This window comes from Ursus maritimus, unplaced genomic scaffold, assembly GCF_017311325.1.
Source record: "Ursus maritimus isolate PB19 unplaced genomic scaffold, ASM1731132v1 scaffold_17, whole genome shotgun sequence".
Lineage (NCBI taxonomy): Eukaryota > Metazoa > Chordata > Mammalia > Carnivora > Ursidae > Ursus > Ursus maritimus.
Window position 1 is genome coordinate 42,666,578 of NW_024424119.1, and position 15,826 is coordinate 42,682,403.

The 15,826-nt window shown below is 47.9% G+C and overlaps 1 protein-coding gene across 1 annotated transcript in view; it reads left to right on the forward strand.

Annotated features, from left to right (window-relative positions):
* Window positions 1-15,826, forward strand: part of PAPPA (pappalysin 1) — a 236,192-nt gene that overhangs the window by 109,848 nt on the left and 110,518 nt on the right. Inside the window, 1 exon segment of the mRNA XM_040631792.1 lies at window positions 5,103-5,194. Coding sequence (XP_040487726.1) covers window positions 5,103-5,194 — 92 coding nt within the window.

The window sequence follows — 15,826 nt, forward strand, 5'->3', positions numbered from 1 at the left end:
ATGCTCATGAGGCCTGGTCGGGGTGCTATCCAGAAGAGCTTGTGGGAGACTCTTCAATGTGGGAGCTGTGAGTTCCCAGCAGTCACTAGCAGTCTGTTGATTTGTCTGCAAGTAGTTTGCTGGCCTCAAAGGAAAAGCAGTAATTCTTTTTCAAACATGTATATTTCTCAAGTATGTAATACAATATGTGATTCTGACAGAGCTACCATTGTGCACTTCCTACCGGTAAGCTCTTACTCTTCATCCTTTTATGGCTACTGCAAGGATTCGACTTGTCTTTTCCACTCCAGCCGGCATTCAGTTAACAGGACACAGGGCATTCGGGTCAAAACACTTTTACATTCTTTGCTGGTTAAGCATTTAAATTTGTTAAAACTGCATATTTATTTGTTATTTCTGTTGTATCATCTTGTATGAACAATTTGCAAAATGGGTTAAAGGCTCATAAAAATAACAAAATTTCTAACGCCCTATGATGTCGAAACCATAAATAGTAAACAGTACTCCAGAGTGAATACTGAATGTGACCGTAAATAAGTAGAGGGAGGCAAAGGCACGAGAAAGTGTAAAGACTCCACATGAGCAGCCAAAAAGGAAAAGCATGAGTAGAGAGTACGAAGCCACATGTCTACACTAGTGGATTTTATTGGGTCATCAGTCCATTTAGCACCTTGTCCACAGGGCGAGATATTGCACAACTTTGAAATAGGGGCAAGAAGCCATCAAGACTTTTGCATTGTTTTTAAAAATATATTTTGTTTTGAAGTAAACCTTGAGGGGTGCCTGGGTAGCTCAGTCGGTTAAGCATGTGCCTTCTGCTCAGTTTGTGATCCTGGGGTCCTGGGATTGAGCCCCACATGGGGGTCCTTGCTTGGCAGGGACCCTGCTTCTCCCTCTCCCTCTGCCGCTCCCCCTGCTTGTGCTCTCTCTTTGTCAAATAAGTAAACAAAATCTTAAAAAAATTGGTAAAAGTAAACCTTTGAGTTTTTTTCCCTCCCACACTAGCACAAAAATGTTTTCTGGCTACAAAACAGAATAGTTTTGTCCCGGGAGGTGAAAAAGAGACCAGAAACCGTTCGCAGTTAAGTTGCTTATTGCTGAAATTGTGTTCCTTACTGTTGATGTGGTTGCAAGTTACACTATTGCTAAGAGACTTTTAAAACTATGGGCCGATTTAATGACAAACGTCACACGTAGAGAGGGCAAACCCACTATTGGCGAAATCCCTTCATTAAATGGCGCTGTTGGGTGTCACATAATATCTGAGCAACGTGGAACTGCCGTGGCTGTTTCTTAGGGGGAGGGGCTCTGTAAAGAGCATTTGTTTTCACAGTTGGATGAAACCGCTGATGTGTAGACCATGAATCATAGGTGTAGCACATATGAAAGAGAAGTGCTAGATGAGTCTTCCTTTCAGTTCATCATCGACTCGAGTGCTAGAGGGGAAAAGTGATTTCATTTGGGACCGTTGATTTTGTGGTATGTGATATAAACTGGAAACGTGCTTCGAGATCAAAGGACCAGCCAGGAGCACAGCAGGGATAACCCAGTTGTGCAAGTAAAGCATTTGCTCATGAATACGCATCCACACAGACGTCAGAAAGCAGTTTGCTTTCTGGTGGTGACTTAGTATGGAAGGAAAGATTGAATGTTGCTGTAGGCTCAGATGACGGCCAGCGTGTTAGTCTTTTCAATTGGCTGTGCAGAAACATAGTATGTACAAGTTTCTGCTACCCCATAGCCTGAAGCATATAAGCTGTTATAAGAAAGGTACTAACTCAAGTTTTGGGGATAAGAAAGGGCTTTTTCTTTTAATGTTAGCACTGGCAAGGCCAGTAATGATTATTTGCACAATTTCAAGAGGCTTGCTCAGGTGACGTATCTCGGGGGTATATATTCATGTCTTCACTGTCCTGCAACTATAATTTGAAAGCTGACTTGTCAAGATTTTAATATTGAGGAGATCACGTAAGGACTTTTAAGTGTGGAGTTATGGTGCAAGCCACCTGATTGCCAAGAATTTGACTTGTCAAGCATGGAAGATAAAGGTCCTCATTTGTCAGAGAATGAAACTCATGATGTGCTGTTGGGTGTGTTTAAAATCCTATCCAAACGCAGCAACCCAACATGAAGTTTCCAGTGCTTAATGTAACACAACTGGGGAAAGGGAAGCCATTCACCATTCTCTCCCACATTAAGACATCAACTTCAGGCTCTTGACACAGCTGTTGTCTGATGGAATACTGAGCAACTGAGCAAGGCAGTCTCCAGGGAGAGTGCCCCATCATTTGTGGGTCCAAGATGGAGCTGCGTATCTAGAAGATCCAGGAAACACTTGCGGTCATTGCTGACAACCCATAATTGTGATTTGGGATTTTCTAATTTAGCACAAAGAATTAAAAAAAAAAAAAAAAACTCGCCAGATGTGGAACCTGACCGACAACTCTGTCCATTTCGGAGCCAGATAGAGCTGCATTGGTAAAACGCTGCGAACAATAGCATTTCTCTTGCTGATCTAAAACTATTATTTTTTATTTTATTATTATTAATATAAGTAGTGTTTTCAGTAATGTTTTTTAGTATTTTTACCTAGGATGGGTATCCTACACAGACATCACTCAAGTTACCAAATAGTTGTTGACATGCTTTGTAGAAAACCAAATGCAGCTTACGGATGGTTCCCTAGGAAAAAACAAACAAAAACTTTGAGGAAAAGGAGGAATGTCATCCTAGCTAATTGGATTTTTCATGGGATGATACGTGCTGATTCGCTATATACATTTAAGGGAATTTACAAAGATATTCAGATAGGCTCAACACTTAATGAGGCCCCAATGGATGAAAGCATATAATGATATTATTCATAAGTATTTATTGAGCTTCCCCTATGCACGAGCATTGGGCTACACCATTATCTCCTTGGGTCCTTCTGACAACCGTATGAAATAGGTTCTTTACAGCAACTTCACAGAAGCAGCAGCTGGTGTACAAAGACGGACGTGACCTTCTCGAGCCTACACACCCAGTAAAGGGCGGAACCAAGATGCGAACCCAGGGCCCGTGTTCTCATTTGGACTCACCGTCGCCTTGCTGTGTCACCACCAGCCCTGCAAGACGAACGAGTGAGGGAGCAGCTACGTGCTCTCTGCTGTATCCCAGGCACTGTGCCAGGCATTGTGGGGTTAGGATGACAAAGACTGTCTTGCCTTCGACATCTGAAAGCCCAGTATAGGGGGCTGTCAGGTAAACGGGCAGAGGTGGTCAGCGTGACAAGTGCTGTGATAGATGCAGCCTGGTGTCTTTGGACACAGAGAAGACGGCCACTCTCTCCAGCTTGGGAGGTCAAAGGAGGTTTCTCGGAAGCTCTCTGTGTAATGACGGATCTGCCATGCCTAGAAGATATTTGTGGTGACATTAATGTTTTGCTTAAACCAGTAGAACGTAGTGTTTGGGTGGTGAGGGAAGGCGGGTTACATGTGTTCTTTGTGGCTTTGGGAAACCAGCCCAGGTTAAAAAAAAAAAAAAAAAAAAAAAAACTCTCCCTAGATAACCCATGAGATAGCTATGAACACAAGGCTATCACCAATTTCCAGCACTCGAGATTCACTGGCAGAGATTGGAAATATGGGCCCAGCTAGGAACGTGGACTTCTCTCCTCCTCAGCTCGTGCATTCGTAGACAGGAGAGAACTTGAGAGGCTCTTCAGAAATCCATGCAGTGGCCCAGCCGTCTCAAGGATGGATTGCAAGGCACCGTCCTGCCACTCTGACACTTCCTAAAAGCAACAGGCATCGCCCAGTGTTAACGGCCCGGGCGAAAGGAAAAGTCTGAGGCCTCTCCCATGCTTTGACAGGTCCCAGCTGGTCTCTGGGGAGGGAGGGACAGCTGCTGCACACTCTGCAGAGACCTCCCAGGACTGGTGGGAACAGGAACCCTGCTCCCCTGAGCATCTACTATCTGTCATGCGCCGTGCCAGCCATGTTAACGTTCCATCCCGTTCTAGCGCCAGCTCTGAGGAGCGGGTATGGTTATCTCCATTTGAACCTGTGGGAACACGGACACTCGGCATCTGGAATCATGTGGTGCAGTGGATTCTTCTGCAGTGATGGAAGGATGTTCTGTGCTGTCCAGTCCACTGGCCACTAGCTACATACCACCTGCAGCTATCGAGGGCTTAACATGTGGCCACTGTGACTAAGGAATAGCATTTTAAATTATTTTTAGTCTTTATTGATTTAAATGGTCCCATCAAGATTAGGAGACTCGTCTGAGATCACACAGCTGGTTTGGAGTAAGAGGCTCTAAACCCAAGTGTTCTGTTTCTCAAAGGATGGGAGTTTTCCAGGTGGTGATAATCCATTCAGTGTTTCAGCTCCTCCTCCTCGTCTCCTCAGTCCAGCATTGCTCAGTTTCTGTCCATCCCAGCTTCTGCAGAACCACCCTGAGGTGATAGAAATAATTCCTAAAAAATAAAACGAAACGAACAAACAAGAGGAGACACTTTTATTTTCTAGCAGCATAGTTCCCATGGGTCTTGGAGTTCCTCACACCGTGAAATGACACGCCGGATGGAGAGAGCAATATTTTCTAGTGAAAGGAAGACCAGACCCAAGCATGTGACTGGGAAAAAAAAAAAAGTCTTTATTTTTAAGTTCACGGTTGGGGGGAGCGTGGGGAACAGGGAGGAGGGTAAGGTAGGGCATAGTGAAGAACAGAATTGATATTTCAGAAGCTCAGAAATTTCCTTCCAATCCACCATTTTAAAATGGTGGCGAGATCTTCCAGACATGGGAGCAAGGTCGGTTCCTTCATCCCTTCATCCATTCCTTTCTCCCATCTGGCTTAAGTGACAAGATCTCGGAGAACAGGTTTGAAGCAGGAACTCTGCTTTGCTGTGGGAAGCACAAAATAAGGCAAAGGTAATAGAGACCCTATTACACACGTGTATCTGTATACATCTCTGAGGAAGAAGAAATGGACACTCAGGGTCAGGGACTAGCCTGAGGCCTCTTGGAAAGTTCACGGCCTGGGGAGGGACTCTCCTGGGGGCGCTGTGGTTCTGAAGGTGCTCTGATAAATCTCTCTTCTGTTTCCGTCTGCAGGAGCCAAGGTGAAGAGTGCGATGACATGAATAAGCTCAGTGGTGACGGCTGCTCCCTCTTCTGCCGACGGGAAGACTCCTTCAATTGCATCGGTAAGTCCGTGTCACTTCTTGGGGCTTAGCTGGAGAAGGGGACTCTGCAGGCCAGTCAGGTCAGTAACACAGTAGTGAGGACTAATGCTGATTTACTCCTTCGTATTACAAACAGTCGCTGATTGCCTCCTGTGGGCCAGACCGTGTTTGAGGCACCGGGGAACACAGCAATGGGAAACACACAAAAACGGCCCAATGCTCCTGCCCGCAAGGAGCTTCTGTTCCCTCCCGTGCGTGACAGCACCGCTGCTGGTGACTCCTTTCCAAGCTAGCTGCTTCCTGCAGTACCTCATTGCTCTTCTTCACGCCACCTCTCCAGAAGGGTGATGAGTATAGACTTTTCAGGCTTGTATTCTCGCTTTAGAGATGAGAAAAATCAAGAGCCAGAGAGATGATGAAAGTGGTGTGGAATCTCATGGGTTAGAAGTGATTGGAGACAGAACCAGGGCTTGAACCTGGTTCTTCAGCACGTGCCGAGCTCCTCGTGCTGCGCAACCTCCAGCCAAGATCTGGGAACCCCGGCAGTCCCCTTTGCACACTCAGAAGCTCGGGCCGTCTCTCTGACGCGAGGGTGGAGGAAGAGCAGACCAGCTTGTGTTTAGAAAGCAAACGTCCTTTCCCACCTTTACCGAGTCCGATGGGAAATTTGTTTTCCTCTGGCTTCTCCAGGAGTCTGGCTGATCTTGTTGTTACAGCCCCACTTGGGAGGCCCTGGCCAGCCCGGGGCTGGTAAACAGACAGGGCTTGGGGGGCAGGGATGGAATTTTGAGCTGGCTCAGATGAGATCATACTTCCTTTAAGATGCAAATCGATACCTGAAGATCAAAGGTCCCCCGGCTAATCCCCTGGGCTGGAGGTGAGAACTAATCACAATTCATTTGCAAGTACAAAGACAGAGGTGCTCTGTCTGGAGAGGGAAGGGGCAGCTTGCTAAGGGGATGAGAACATTGGTGGGAAGATTGCACACTGAAAGGCAATTTTCTAGGAAGACGGAAGGGAAGGAAATGTCATCACATTCTCGCCGTGCATTACAGGGACACATTTATTTTTTTAATGTTTTTTAAATTATATTATGTTAGACACCATACAGTACATCCCTGGTTTCTGATGTAAAGTTCGATGATTCATTAGTCGTGTATAACACCCAGTGCACCATGCAATACGTACAGGGACACATTTAGACCTTCCTTCTCCTGGGAGATTGTGAGCGCTGTGAGCTCTTCACCATGTATCCTTCACCCTTAGTCCATCCTCAGCACGCAGGGATTGAGCACCTACTGTCTCCTTGGCACTAAGTGGGGGCTCAGCAACACAATAAGAGGTGTCCCACAGCTAACCGTGGATGGAAGAAAGGAACACGTGGAGGAAGGAAAGACAGAAGGAGAATTTCCAGGCAGAGTGACAGAAGGGTTTTTAAATGACAGAAGGGTGTTTTCTTTGCTTTGTTGATTTGAGCATGGTCCGTGGTAAAAACTTGATGTTAGCCTAGTGGTGCGGCGGTAGGAGCCCGGGCTGAAAATTAGGAAAACCAGGCTCTAGTCCTCACTGTGCTGAGAACTTGCCGCATAGCACTGGCCAAGTCGCTTCCCTAGTCTGGGCCTCAGTTTACCTAGTGTAAATTTCAAAGGATTAGGTTAGGTGGTCTCTAAAGGCCTTACCTGCACTTGACTTGTGCTATTTCCAAGCTGTGTGACTCTTTCCCATGCCCATGAGCTACTTGCCTTTGTCGTTGTCCTCGTGACACCCAGCATCACTCCCAGATCATGCTGGAGAATATCCACCTGTTTTGCTCCCACTAAGGTGGCGTGTAACTTAAGTGCTTCTGGAAGGAAGGGAGGATGTGGTGGTGAAAGTAGGATATGGGACCCTAAAAGAGGTGCTCGGGTGGCCCTGACGCCCACATTCTGGGGTGCTTTGGCACTATGCAGCAATACACAAAAACGAGGTAGCCTCCTACAGATAGAATCTCATCATCCACGGACGAGATCTGCAAACTACAGGCCACTGGCCAGAACTGGCCTGCTGCCTCTACTGGAACGTAAAGTCCTGCCGGAACATGGCATACTCGTTACTTTACTTATTGTCTACGGCTGCTTTCCTGCTACAAATTACTGAGTGGGTACAGCAGAGACCCTGTGACCCAAAGAGCCTAAACTATTTACTAATCTGGCCTTTGCTGACCCCTGGCCCATGGATTTGAAGTCTTTGATATTCTTGGTTACGGGAGTCTGGTGCAGAGAGGAGGTGACAGCTGTGACATGGTTCGCCATTTCTAAGAAAAAGAACTGAATTTGAAGCACACAGTGGGAGGGCCTGGGAGACTCTTAGAAATAGCCCTGGACAGGGAGTCCAGTCCTGGCGGGCCTTCCCCACCCCCCTTGGGCCTAACTTCCCGCCTCTGCTTTAGCCAGAATGACTGTTTTGGACTAGATCAGTGATTTTCAAACTGTGTTAACTGAGATGCTTAAGGGGAAAGAGGTGAAGACAGGGAGGTGCCGAGAAGGCGAGCTCCGGACCCTCATAGGTCCACTTTATACACTGTTTCTCTACTAGATTCTCAGTATTCTGCTGGTGATGGTAATGTTTATTAAACCTCCATGATGTATCGAGCACATTTATAAACTCTCATTTTCCTAACAATCTTTTACGGTCCTGCTTTTACACAAGAGAAAGCTGAAGCATGAGAGGTGAACCAAGGATATGCAGTTTAAATGGTAAAACCAGGACGCAAACCCAGAGTCTGACTTCAGACGGTGGTCTTGTAGGGCTTTGAGGGTGAGTGAGGACCACACTGCTGTAGACCAGTTCATCTAGTGAATTAATGGGCAGGAATACAACACATCAGTGGTGTGGATGACATCCAGGGACGACTCTGTGTTACCTGGTATGTTGAGTATGGTTTGTGTTAGAGGAACAACCTCAGCTACACCCCCACCCTCAGCAGTTAGCATTCCATGGTAGAGACTCAGTGAGACACAGGACATTCCAAGAATTAAGGAGTCTATCCGGAGATCCCAACTCCCAGGACCTACATTCCAAGGACAAGCTCCATGTCTTTGAATCTAGAAAACCGTCTTTCTTAAGAACAGCTGAAGAACAGAAAGTGAGTCTTTGGCTCTCCCTAGATGCAGGCTCGGTGAGTCAGAGAAATGGCACTGGGCTGTGGGAGGCTTTGCTGAGGTGGACTGGATTCATCATTGTATTTGTCAAGACAGTGGCCAAGAGAACAGGCTTGAGTGAGACTGACCTGGGCTCACACCATGGCTTAGACATGCGACCTTAGCTAAACGTCAGCGTTCTCTTCCAGAAAATGGTGAGAGTCCTGGGACTCAACTGTGGAAGATATTTATCAATAATTTTGGAAACTTATTCTCCAAATCTCCTTCCTAGATTTAGGAAATAACTCTCCTTGAAATAATAATGGTGAGGCAGAGCCCAAGCCCTCTACAGAGGTTGAAAATCCGGGTCTCCTTCCCTGACTCCCCTTGACAGCTTGAGTATGGGCACAAGAGCCACACTTTCACCCAGTCATTTTGATAAGAATGGCTACAATCCCTGTGTTTCCTAAGTACCAGTGACAGCATGTGGAATTGGTGCAAAAGTGACCATGTGCTAATGTCTTCACAAGACCCGTCCTGGGATCTAATCTTGAGCTTAGAGTTGGGCCTCGGAGTGTGCAAGCCTGGCTCTGCAGCCCTCCCAGAAAGTGTTCTATAGTGATCCAGTATTCTCGGAATAGATTTTGTTTGCTTGCTTGTTTTGCTTAAGTTGGCCGAAGTTGGTTTCTGTTGATGGTCACTTAGAATCCTGACTGAAAATTGTTGTCATAAGATACTATGAGGCTTAGCCCCGTTCTTAGTGCGTTGGGTGTGCCTGATGTATATTAACGGATTACTTAGCTCAGTTTGGGGGCGTGGGGGTAGGGGATGAGTATCATCAACAACCACCATTTATGGTCACCCGTTAGGTGGTATGTCTGTGTCATGCCCCTTTCCTTGGTGTGAGCCTATGAGAGGACTCTTCTATCCAGGTGAGGAATCTAAGACCTATTATGATGTCTTAACCTGGCCAAGGTAACACAGCTCGTAGAGGTGTGATCCCATCTCAGACTGAGTAGACACCCCCTGCTTTTTCTACTCTACTACTATTCCCCCCATCTGAATGAATGACTTCTTCCTTCCTTCCTTCCCTCCCTCCCTCCCTCCCTCCCTTCCTTCCTTCCCTCCCTCCCTCCCTCCCTCCCTCCTTCCCTCCTTCCCTCCTTCCCTCCTTCCTTTCCTTTCTTCTTTCCTTCTTCCTTCCTTTCTCTTCTTCTTCATTATTTTTTTGTCACCAACCATTTAGCTGGGCCAGTGTTTTCCCTGGGTTTGGTAACTCCAGTGTGAGGGTGGGTGACAGGTTTATGGTGGCATTCCCATTCACTTTTCAGAAGCCCACACATCCCAAGGTGCCAATGTGTTATTGTGCAACACCCCGGGACTTCCCTTTCCCACTTTCCCACCCCAGCGCCCTCATCCCCCAGCACATAATAAGTTGCTTGTTAAAAGGAACACCACCCACAAGACCTCTTAGGCAATGCAGACTGCATCCCCAGCAATGTGGAAATTATCTTGTCCTTTTTCCCCCTTTAAAAAAAAAAACAAAAAAAAAAACAAAAAACATAACATACACCAGGCCTTCGGTTTCAGTTAAAAAATGCGGTATCAGTAAAATGATAACTCCCCACCGCGCACCCCCACCCCAGCAGACACTGGCTGGAGGCATTGTTCGGCAGCACTGGGAATTCTGTTCCTACAGACTGAGTCATAAACTACAGCCAGGCTGCTGATAAAAGCTGAAGGAGGGAAGGTAATGCTCAAATTAGACAAAATGTGAAGCATCCCCGAGAGGGGCTCTAGCTAGTGACACGTCGCAAGCCAGTGCTGGAAATGAGCTACCTTCTGAGATGACACACTGTCCCCTACAGGAGATGCAATTGTGGAGGAGTCCTCCTGCTCCGTGTGGACTAACCACCCTGTGTCCTTCAGGATGGCTGGTCCCAGGGAGGGGTTTAGGTATGGGGGCCTGGGCTGCAGCTCAGCATCCAGGAGCCTCAGTTTCCCCCTCTGTGACATAGGAGTGATTGGACTGAAGACTGTAAGGCTTCTTTCCCTGTCTGACACTGGGGCAGCCTCCCTGTGTCATTTACTTAAAGGTTTTGAGGTTTCAAATCCTATTCGATGCTGATACACAGTTAGGAAAAAAGGAAATGGACCCCCACGTTGTCATTCCTGTGTGTCTCTTTTTCTCGCTCCTTCCTGACTCCTCTCCTTCCCACCATTCCGGGACTGCCGTGAGCATGACGCTGTCTCTGGTCCCTGACATAGCATCTCCAGCCCTGTCCCAGAGCCAGGGCCAGTAACTCAATTATCCGGGAGGCAGCTGAGGGGAAGGAGGGGAGATCAATCCTCCTCCCCCGCTCCAAGTCCCTGGGAGGGGTGGGGGTCACAGAGCCTTGTGGCCCCTGTGTCAGGTTGCCCTGGCCTGCTCTGAGCCAAGGCGAAAAAGGAAAACAAGAAGATGAATCGCCACGTCTTCTTGGTGGATGTTCTAATGATACTTAAGAACAACAGTGACTGAAAAGAAAAACAGCATCTGGTTGGGGGGAGGGGAAGGGGAAGGGGGAGTCAGAATGGGCTCTGCTGGGAGTTGCATTTGTTATTATTTTTCTTTCTAACAAAGTGAAATCATAATCAGACAATCCACCTCTCCCCTTACGAAAAAAAATTAAAATTAAAAAAACAAAACCTTCTCCTGGATGTGGGCATTCCTTCAGACGTCCCTCTGTGGGAAGCATAACTTTCACCAAATGACCTTCCTGAAATAAAGCTTCTTTTGACTTGAAGACTTGCCTTGAAAAGAAGAGAAATATTAGCAGTGGTCGCGGTGGCGGTGGTGATCAAGGCGTGAAGGCGGTCACCTGTCAGCTAGGCTGGGTGGCGTGACGACGTGTGGCACCGTGATTAAGAACGTGGATTCTGGGGGTGCCTGGGTGGTACAGTCGGTTAAACCTCCGACTCTTGGTTTCAGCCCAGGTCGTGGTTTCGGGGTCGTGGGATGGAGCCCCATGTCGGGCTCTGCGTTCAGTACGGAGTCTGCTTGAGATTTTTCTCTCCCTCTCCCTCTGCCACTTGTGCACTCTCTCTCTCTCTCTCAAATAAATACATAAATCTTAAGAACATGATGATTCTGGATGGCAAGCCTGGCTCAGCCACTTTGTAGTCTGAACTTCAGTTTTCTCATCAGTAAAATGGGTTAGTAATAGATCCTACCTCTTAGGGTTGTTGTGAGGGTGATATGCGGGTATATATGTAAAACATTTTGACACAGTGGCACCTGGGAAGTGTTGCATGTGTGTTTGCTATTACTGTATTCTTATCATTGTTATTAATGTCACTGATTCAAAAGTTGTATCCATCCATCCAGGAATCCTATGGGATGAATGATGTTACTATCCCAGTTGCCTACCAGAGGTCATCGGAGGTTCAGAGAGGTTAAGTAACTTGCCCAAAGTCCCACAGTCAGAAATAGCAGAGGAGGGGTTCACAGTCCCCCGGGCAGGGTCTGCACACTGAACCATGAAGTCCTGTCATTTTGTAGGTACCCAACTGTACCGGCTTCTGTGCTGAGAACCCTCTTCTCAAATGATTTCGTTCATTTTCCCATCAACTCTGCATATTCACACTCATAATGCCCATTTTGCCGGTGAGGAAACAGAGGTGCCGAGAGAATTTCAGTGGCTTGACCTAAGTACCCCAGTCAGGTGGACCGGAAAAGGAGACTTCAGACCCCTTCTGCCTGCCTCTAAAGACCATGTCCAGTATCCGGACGAGCTCCCAAGAAACAGTAGACAGCTTTCTCTTTCTCACTTTTTCTGCTTTGGTGCCATTGGCGCACAGCAGGAAGTGAAAGTGAATGCGTAGGTCCTTCTGTGCCTTTTTCATGAGTCATGAAAACTACAACTTTCAGTTATTATCACCCTATAAACATTCCACTGCATAAACCCCCTGCCCCCGACAAAGGGCCCTCCTGTGTTTCAGGCTATATTTTCATTTTTAAGAGCTCACCCTCCATGGGACAGTAGCCACATTGTTTTTTAGCTTCGGAGGACTTTGACATTTAATCCTGTTGTCATGGCAATGTGGTAGCAGCAGAGGGGCCCGAGTTCAAATGTCTAGTGGTTGTAATGACTCCCTGGGTCATCCTGGGCATCTCCCATCCTCTGTCTGGGTCTCAGTGTCCTCTCTGGAAAATGGGCATGATTGCAACCCCCCAGTTGTGTTTAGAGGAAGACGGGACATCACCATATGGTATGTAGCATGATGCCTGGCCATTAGCGGACACTTCACAATGTCAGTTCCTGCCACGTTGCCTTCCCCTTCCTTACTCCCATGTCAGTAGTGACTGATACAAAGGCCTCCAGTCCATCCCCGGGGCGGGGTGGGGGGGGGTGGTCCTGAGCCTGAGCCTGCGGTAAAAATGCGGTGGTCCCTGGTGCAAAGTGACTGCCCCCTTGATCTCAGCTTCCCCAGCTATCAGGTGATGGGGTGGGCCAGATGAGCTCCCAGGGCCCTTTCAACTCTGACTTCCAGAATTTAAATCCCAGATCATTATTGTTTTTAAACTGTGCATTTTAAAAGAAATGAGGGCTTGGGGAGGAGAAAGGAATTCCTTTAACCCACAGGGTCAAAGGGGGTCACTGAGGGGACAAAGGAGCAGGAAAGGGAGGCGATGGGGCGGAAGGCTGCCGCGAGGGGCAGGACCGAAGATCTGAAGTCCTCAACCGGGAGGTCTGATGGATGCATTCAAACACCCCAAGTCGAGTCAGCACCGGTTAGGATCAAGCTGGCCGGCCAGCCTCAGACCTCAGCTCACCACCTCCTTCAGAAACCCGGGAGGCCTACCCCACAGAGAGGCCAGGCTGGAATGAAAAGAAACAGGAGGGCTCTGACGCCAGAAGGGAGGAATTCAAGCCCTCAGCCCAGGTCGGCTTCCTGACTCGCAGGGAGGGGTCAGGCTCAGAAGGGCTTGGAGCTTGCCTGAATTTGAGGAATCAACACCACACTTTGATGTGTGCCTTTGAAAGGCAGCCTGACTCCAAGGCAGGTGAATCTGGGCAGCCAAGAACAAGGGCTTCTTTATGGCCTTTCAAGTGACCAGAGACCTGCCTCACCTCCATGTGCCTCACTGTGCGTCTGTGCCGCCATCGTGGCCGAGGTAGCCGGAGAGAGAGAGGCCTGGGGGGCTGGGTGTCGGGGCATTTTCCTAGCTGCTGGCTCTCTGCTCTTTCTTGGGGACCATGTTGTGTTGGAAGAGACACTTAATATTCATGAGCTGTGATCTCCACTTGAAGGGAGTGCCCTGGGGGAAATTGAAATATTAAGCAAGTGAGGGATATAGACCTAATTGTATCCTCCTTTTCTTTTTGGACAGAGAAGTAATGTGCTTAAAATAAAATGATGGATGGGCAGTCAGGATTGTGTGAAAACCCCAGCGCTGTAGCCTGCAGAATAAATCAGCTCTAACATATGCAGTCAGAACCAGGCAGAAGACGGAGCAAACTGGCAGCCGGGTCCCGTCGTGTCATTCATTCACACATTTCTTGACGCCTGCTGTGTGCCTAGCCCAGTGTTAGTTGCAAGGGGACAAGGAAGCAGTGAGCAAGGAAGGCCAGGGAAATGACACTAATAATTATTTGAATGTAACTGTTGAAAGTGCCAGTAAGTGGACATGCTTGAAAGTATGTAAGTGAAGGGTCTCCTTTACACCTGATGGGAGTCGGGAAGGGCCTCCTTGAGAACGCCTACCTTTAAGCTCAGACTTGAAGGTCGAATGGGAAGTAGACCAATTAGGGAGATAAGGAGCAGGGTAATGGAGTAAGGATTTGCAAGAAGTTCAGACTATTAAATCCTCAAGGCAGGCCAGGGCTTGGGGGGGTGGGGGGTCAGAGAAAGGCAGCATGGCCAGACTGGAGTGAAGGAGGGAGGTGAGGCTGGAGCCTTGCAGGTTGGCCTCCTTTAGGCCCCTGAAGACCTCGGGGAGGCTGTTGTTCCTGGTATGACATCCCGTGCCAAGCCCTGCACCAGGCACAATAGGCAAGTGCATGCTTGCTTAGATCAGGGGTCAGCGAGCTGCTGCCCTTGGCCCAACCCAGCCCGCTGCCCATCTGGGTACACATCGTTTCATTGAAACCCACATGTGCTCCTTGGTTTTGATATTTGCCAATACAAAGACAGAGTTGAGTAGTTCCAGCGGAGACCTTGGAGGGCCCACGAGGCCAAAATATTTACTGTCTGGCCCTGTCCAGAAAAAGTTACAACTTAGCACTGGCATAGAGGAATGAGTATATAGGCGGGTAAAAGAATAGCCAGTTAGGGAAATCAAGGCACAGGAGAGATGAAGAGGTGAAGGTATTACCTTATGCATCTTGCTCCTGGGCCTGTAGAAGCTTAGCTGTAACTGTATTGATCCCCCACATTTTCCCATTACACACTGGTTTCCCTTACCCTTCATGGGGGAAGTTGGCGTGTCCATGCCTATGTGCCCAGCTTTCACTCTGTGGCAGAAAAGAGGCCCCAGAGGAGCCCAAACTGCTCACCACCTAAAGGCAGTCCTGGACCCCCCCCCCGCCCCCGCCCCGGGGCTGCAGAATGGAGCGTGTGGATATTTACAGAGAACCTACTACGTGGTCTCATTTCAAAGCCACAGCACCCCCGGCAACCAGGCATTATTATCACCACTTTCCAAATGACACAACAGAGCCCCCAAATGTTTAAGTGACTTTTGAGAAAGTGGCCTTCATTCAGTAAATATTTATTGAGCTGGAAAACCACCACGCGGGGAAACAAACCTTCCGGAGCGCTGCGTCCCATGGCTGCTGGTGGCCTCACAGCGTACTTAACCTCCTCTTTGGATCTCCAGGAGGCTGGGGGGGGCGGGGGTTGGCGGCGGGAATTGTCCCCATTCTACACAAGGAGAAACTGAAGCTCGGGGACATGAAGTGACTTATCCGAAGCTGGTGATTTAAAGAGCAGAGCTGTGATTCGAGCCAAGATCTGACCAGCTCTACACGTAGAGGGGCTGGGGCTCTCCTCCAAAACACCAGACTTGCCGAACAAGCAGGAGTGATGAGATATAAATGTATATTTCTGCTCTTTTTCCATCTCACCGTCCCCGACAGTAGAGATTGTAGTAGAAATAGCTCATGATTAATTTTATTCGTTTCATTAATTTAATGCTTTTTCTCTATTAACTCCTTTGATTAATTGCATTGACCCTCTGTGGTGGTTTTAATATTATGCCAGCGAAAGATGGCTGGATAAGAAAAAGGCACAGAGATGTTAAGTAATTTACTCGAGGCTTCCAGGAAGGGGAAGTCGGGCTCTTAAGCCCTCGGGCTGAACTATTAATTTACGCTACCATTTGATCATTAAGGTTATCTAATAAAATGTGTCCTCTCAAGAGCTGAACAGCCTGCCCGCAAACAGATAATGAGGAGAAACAATGCGCGGTGCAAAGGAATCTTCACATAACAAAAGGATCCCAGGGTCTCTTCAAGAAATACTGTCTGAAGTGTTTGTTTACAGATCATTA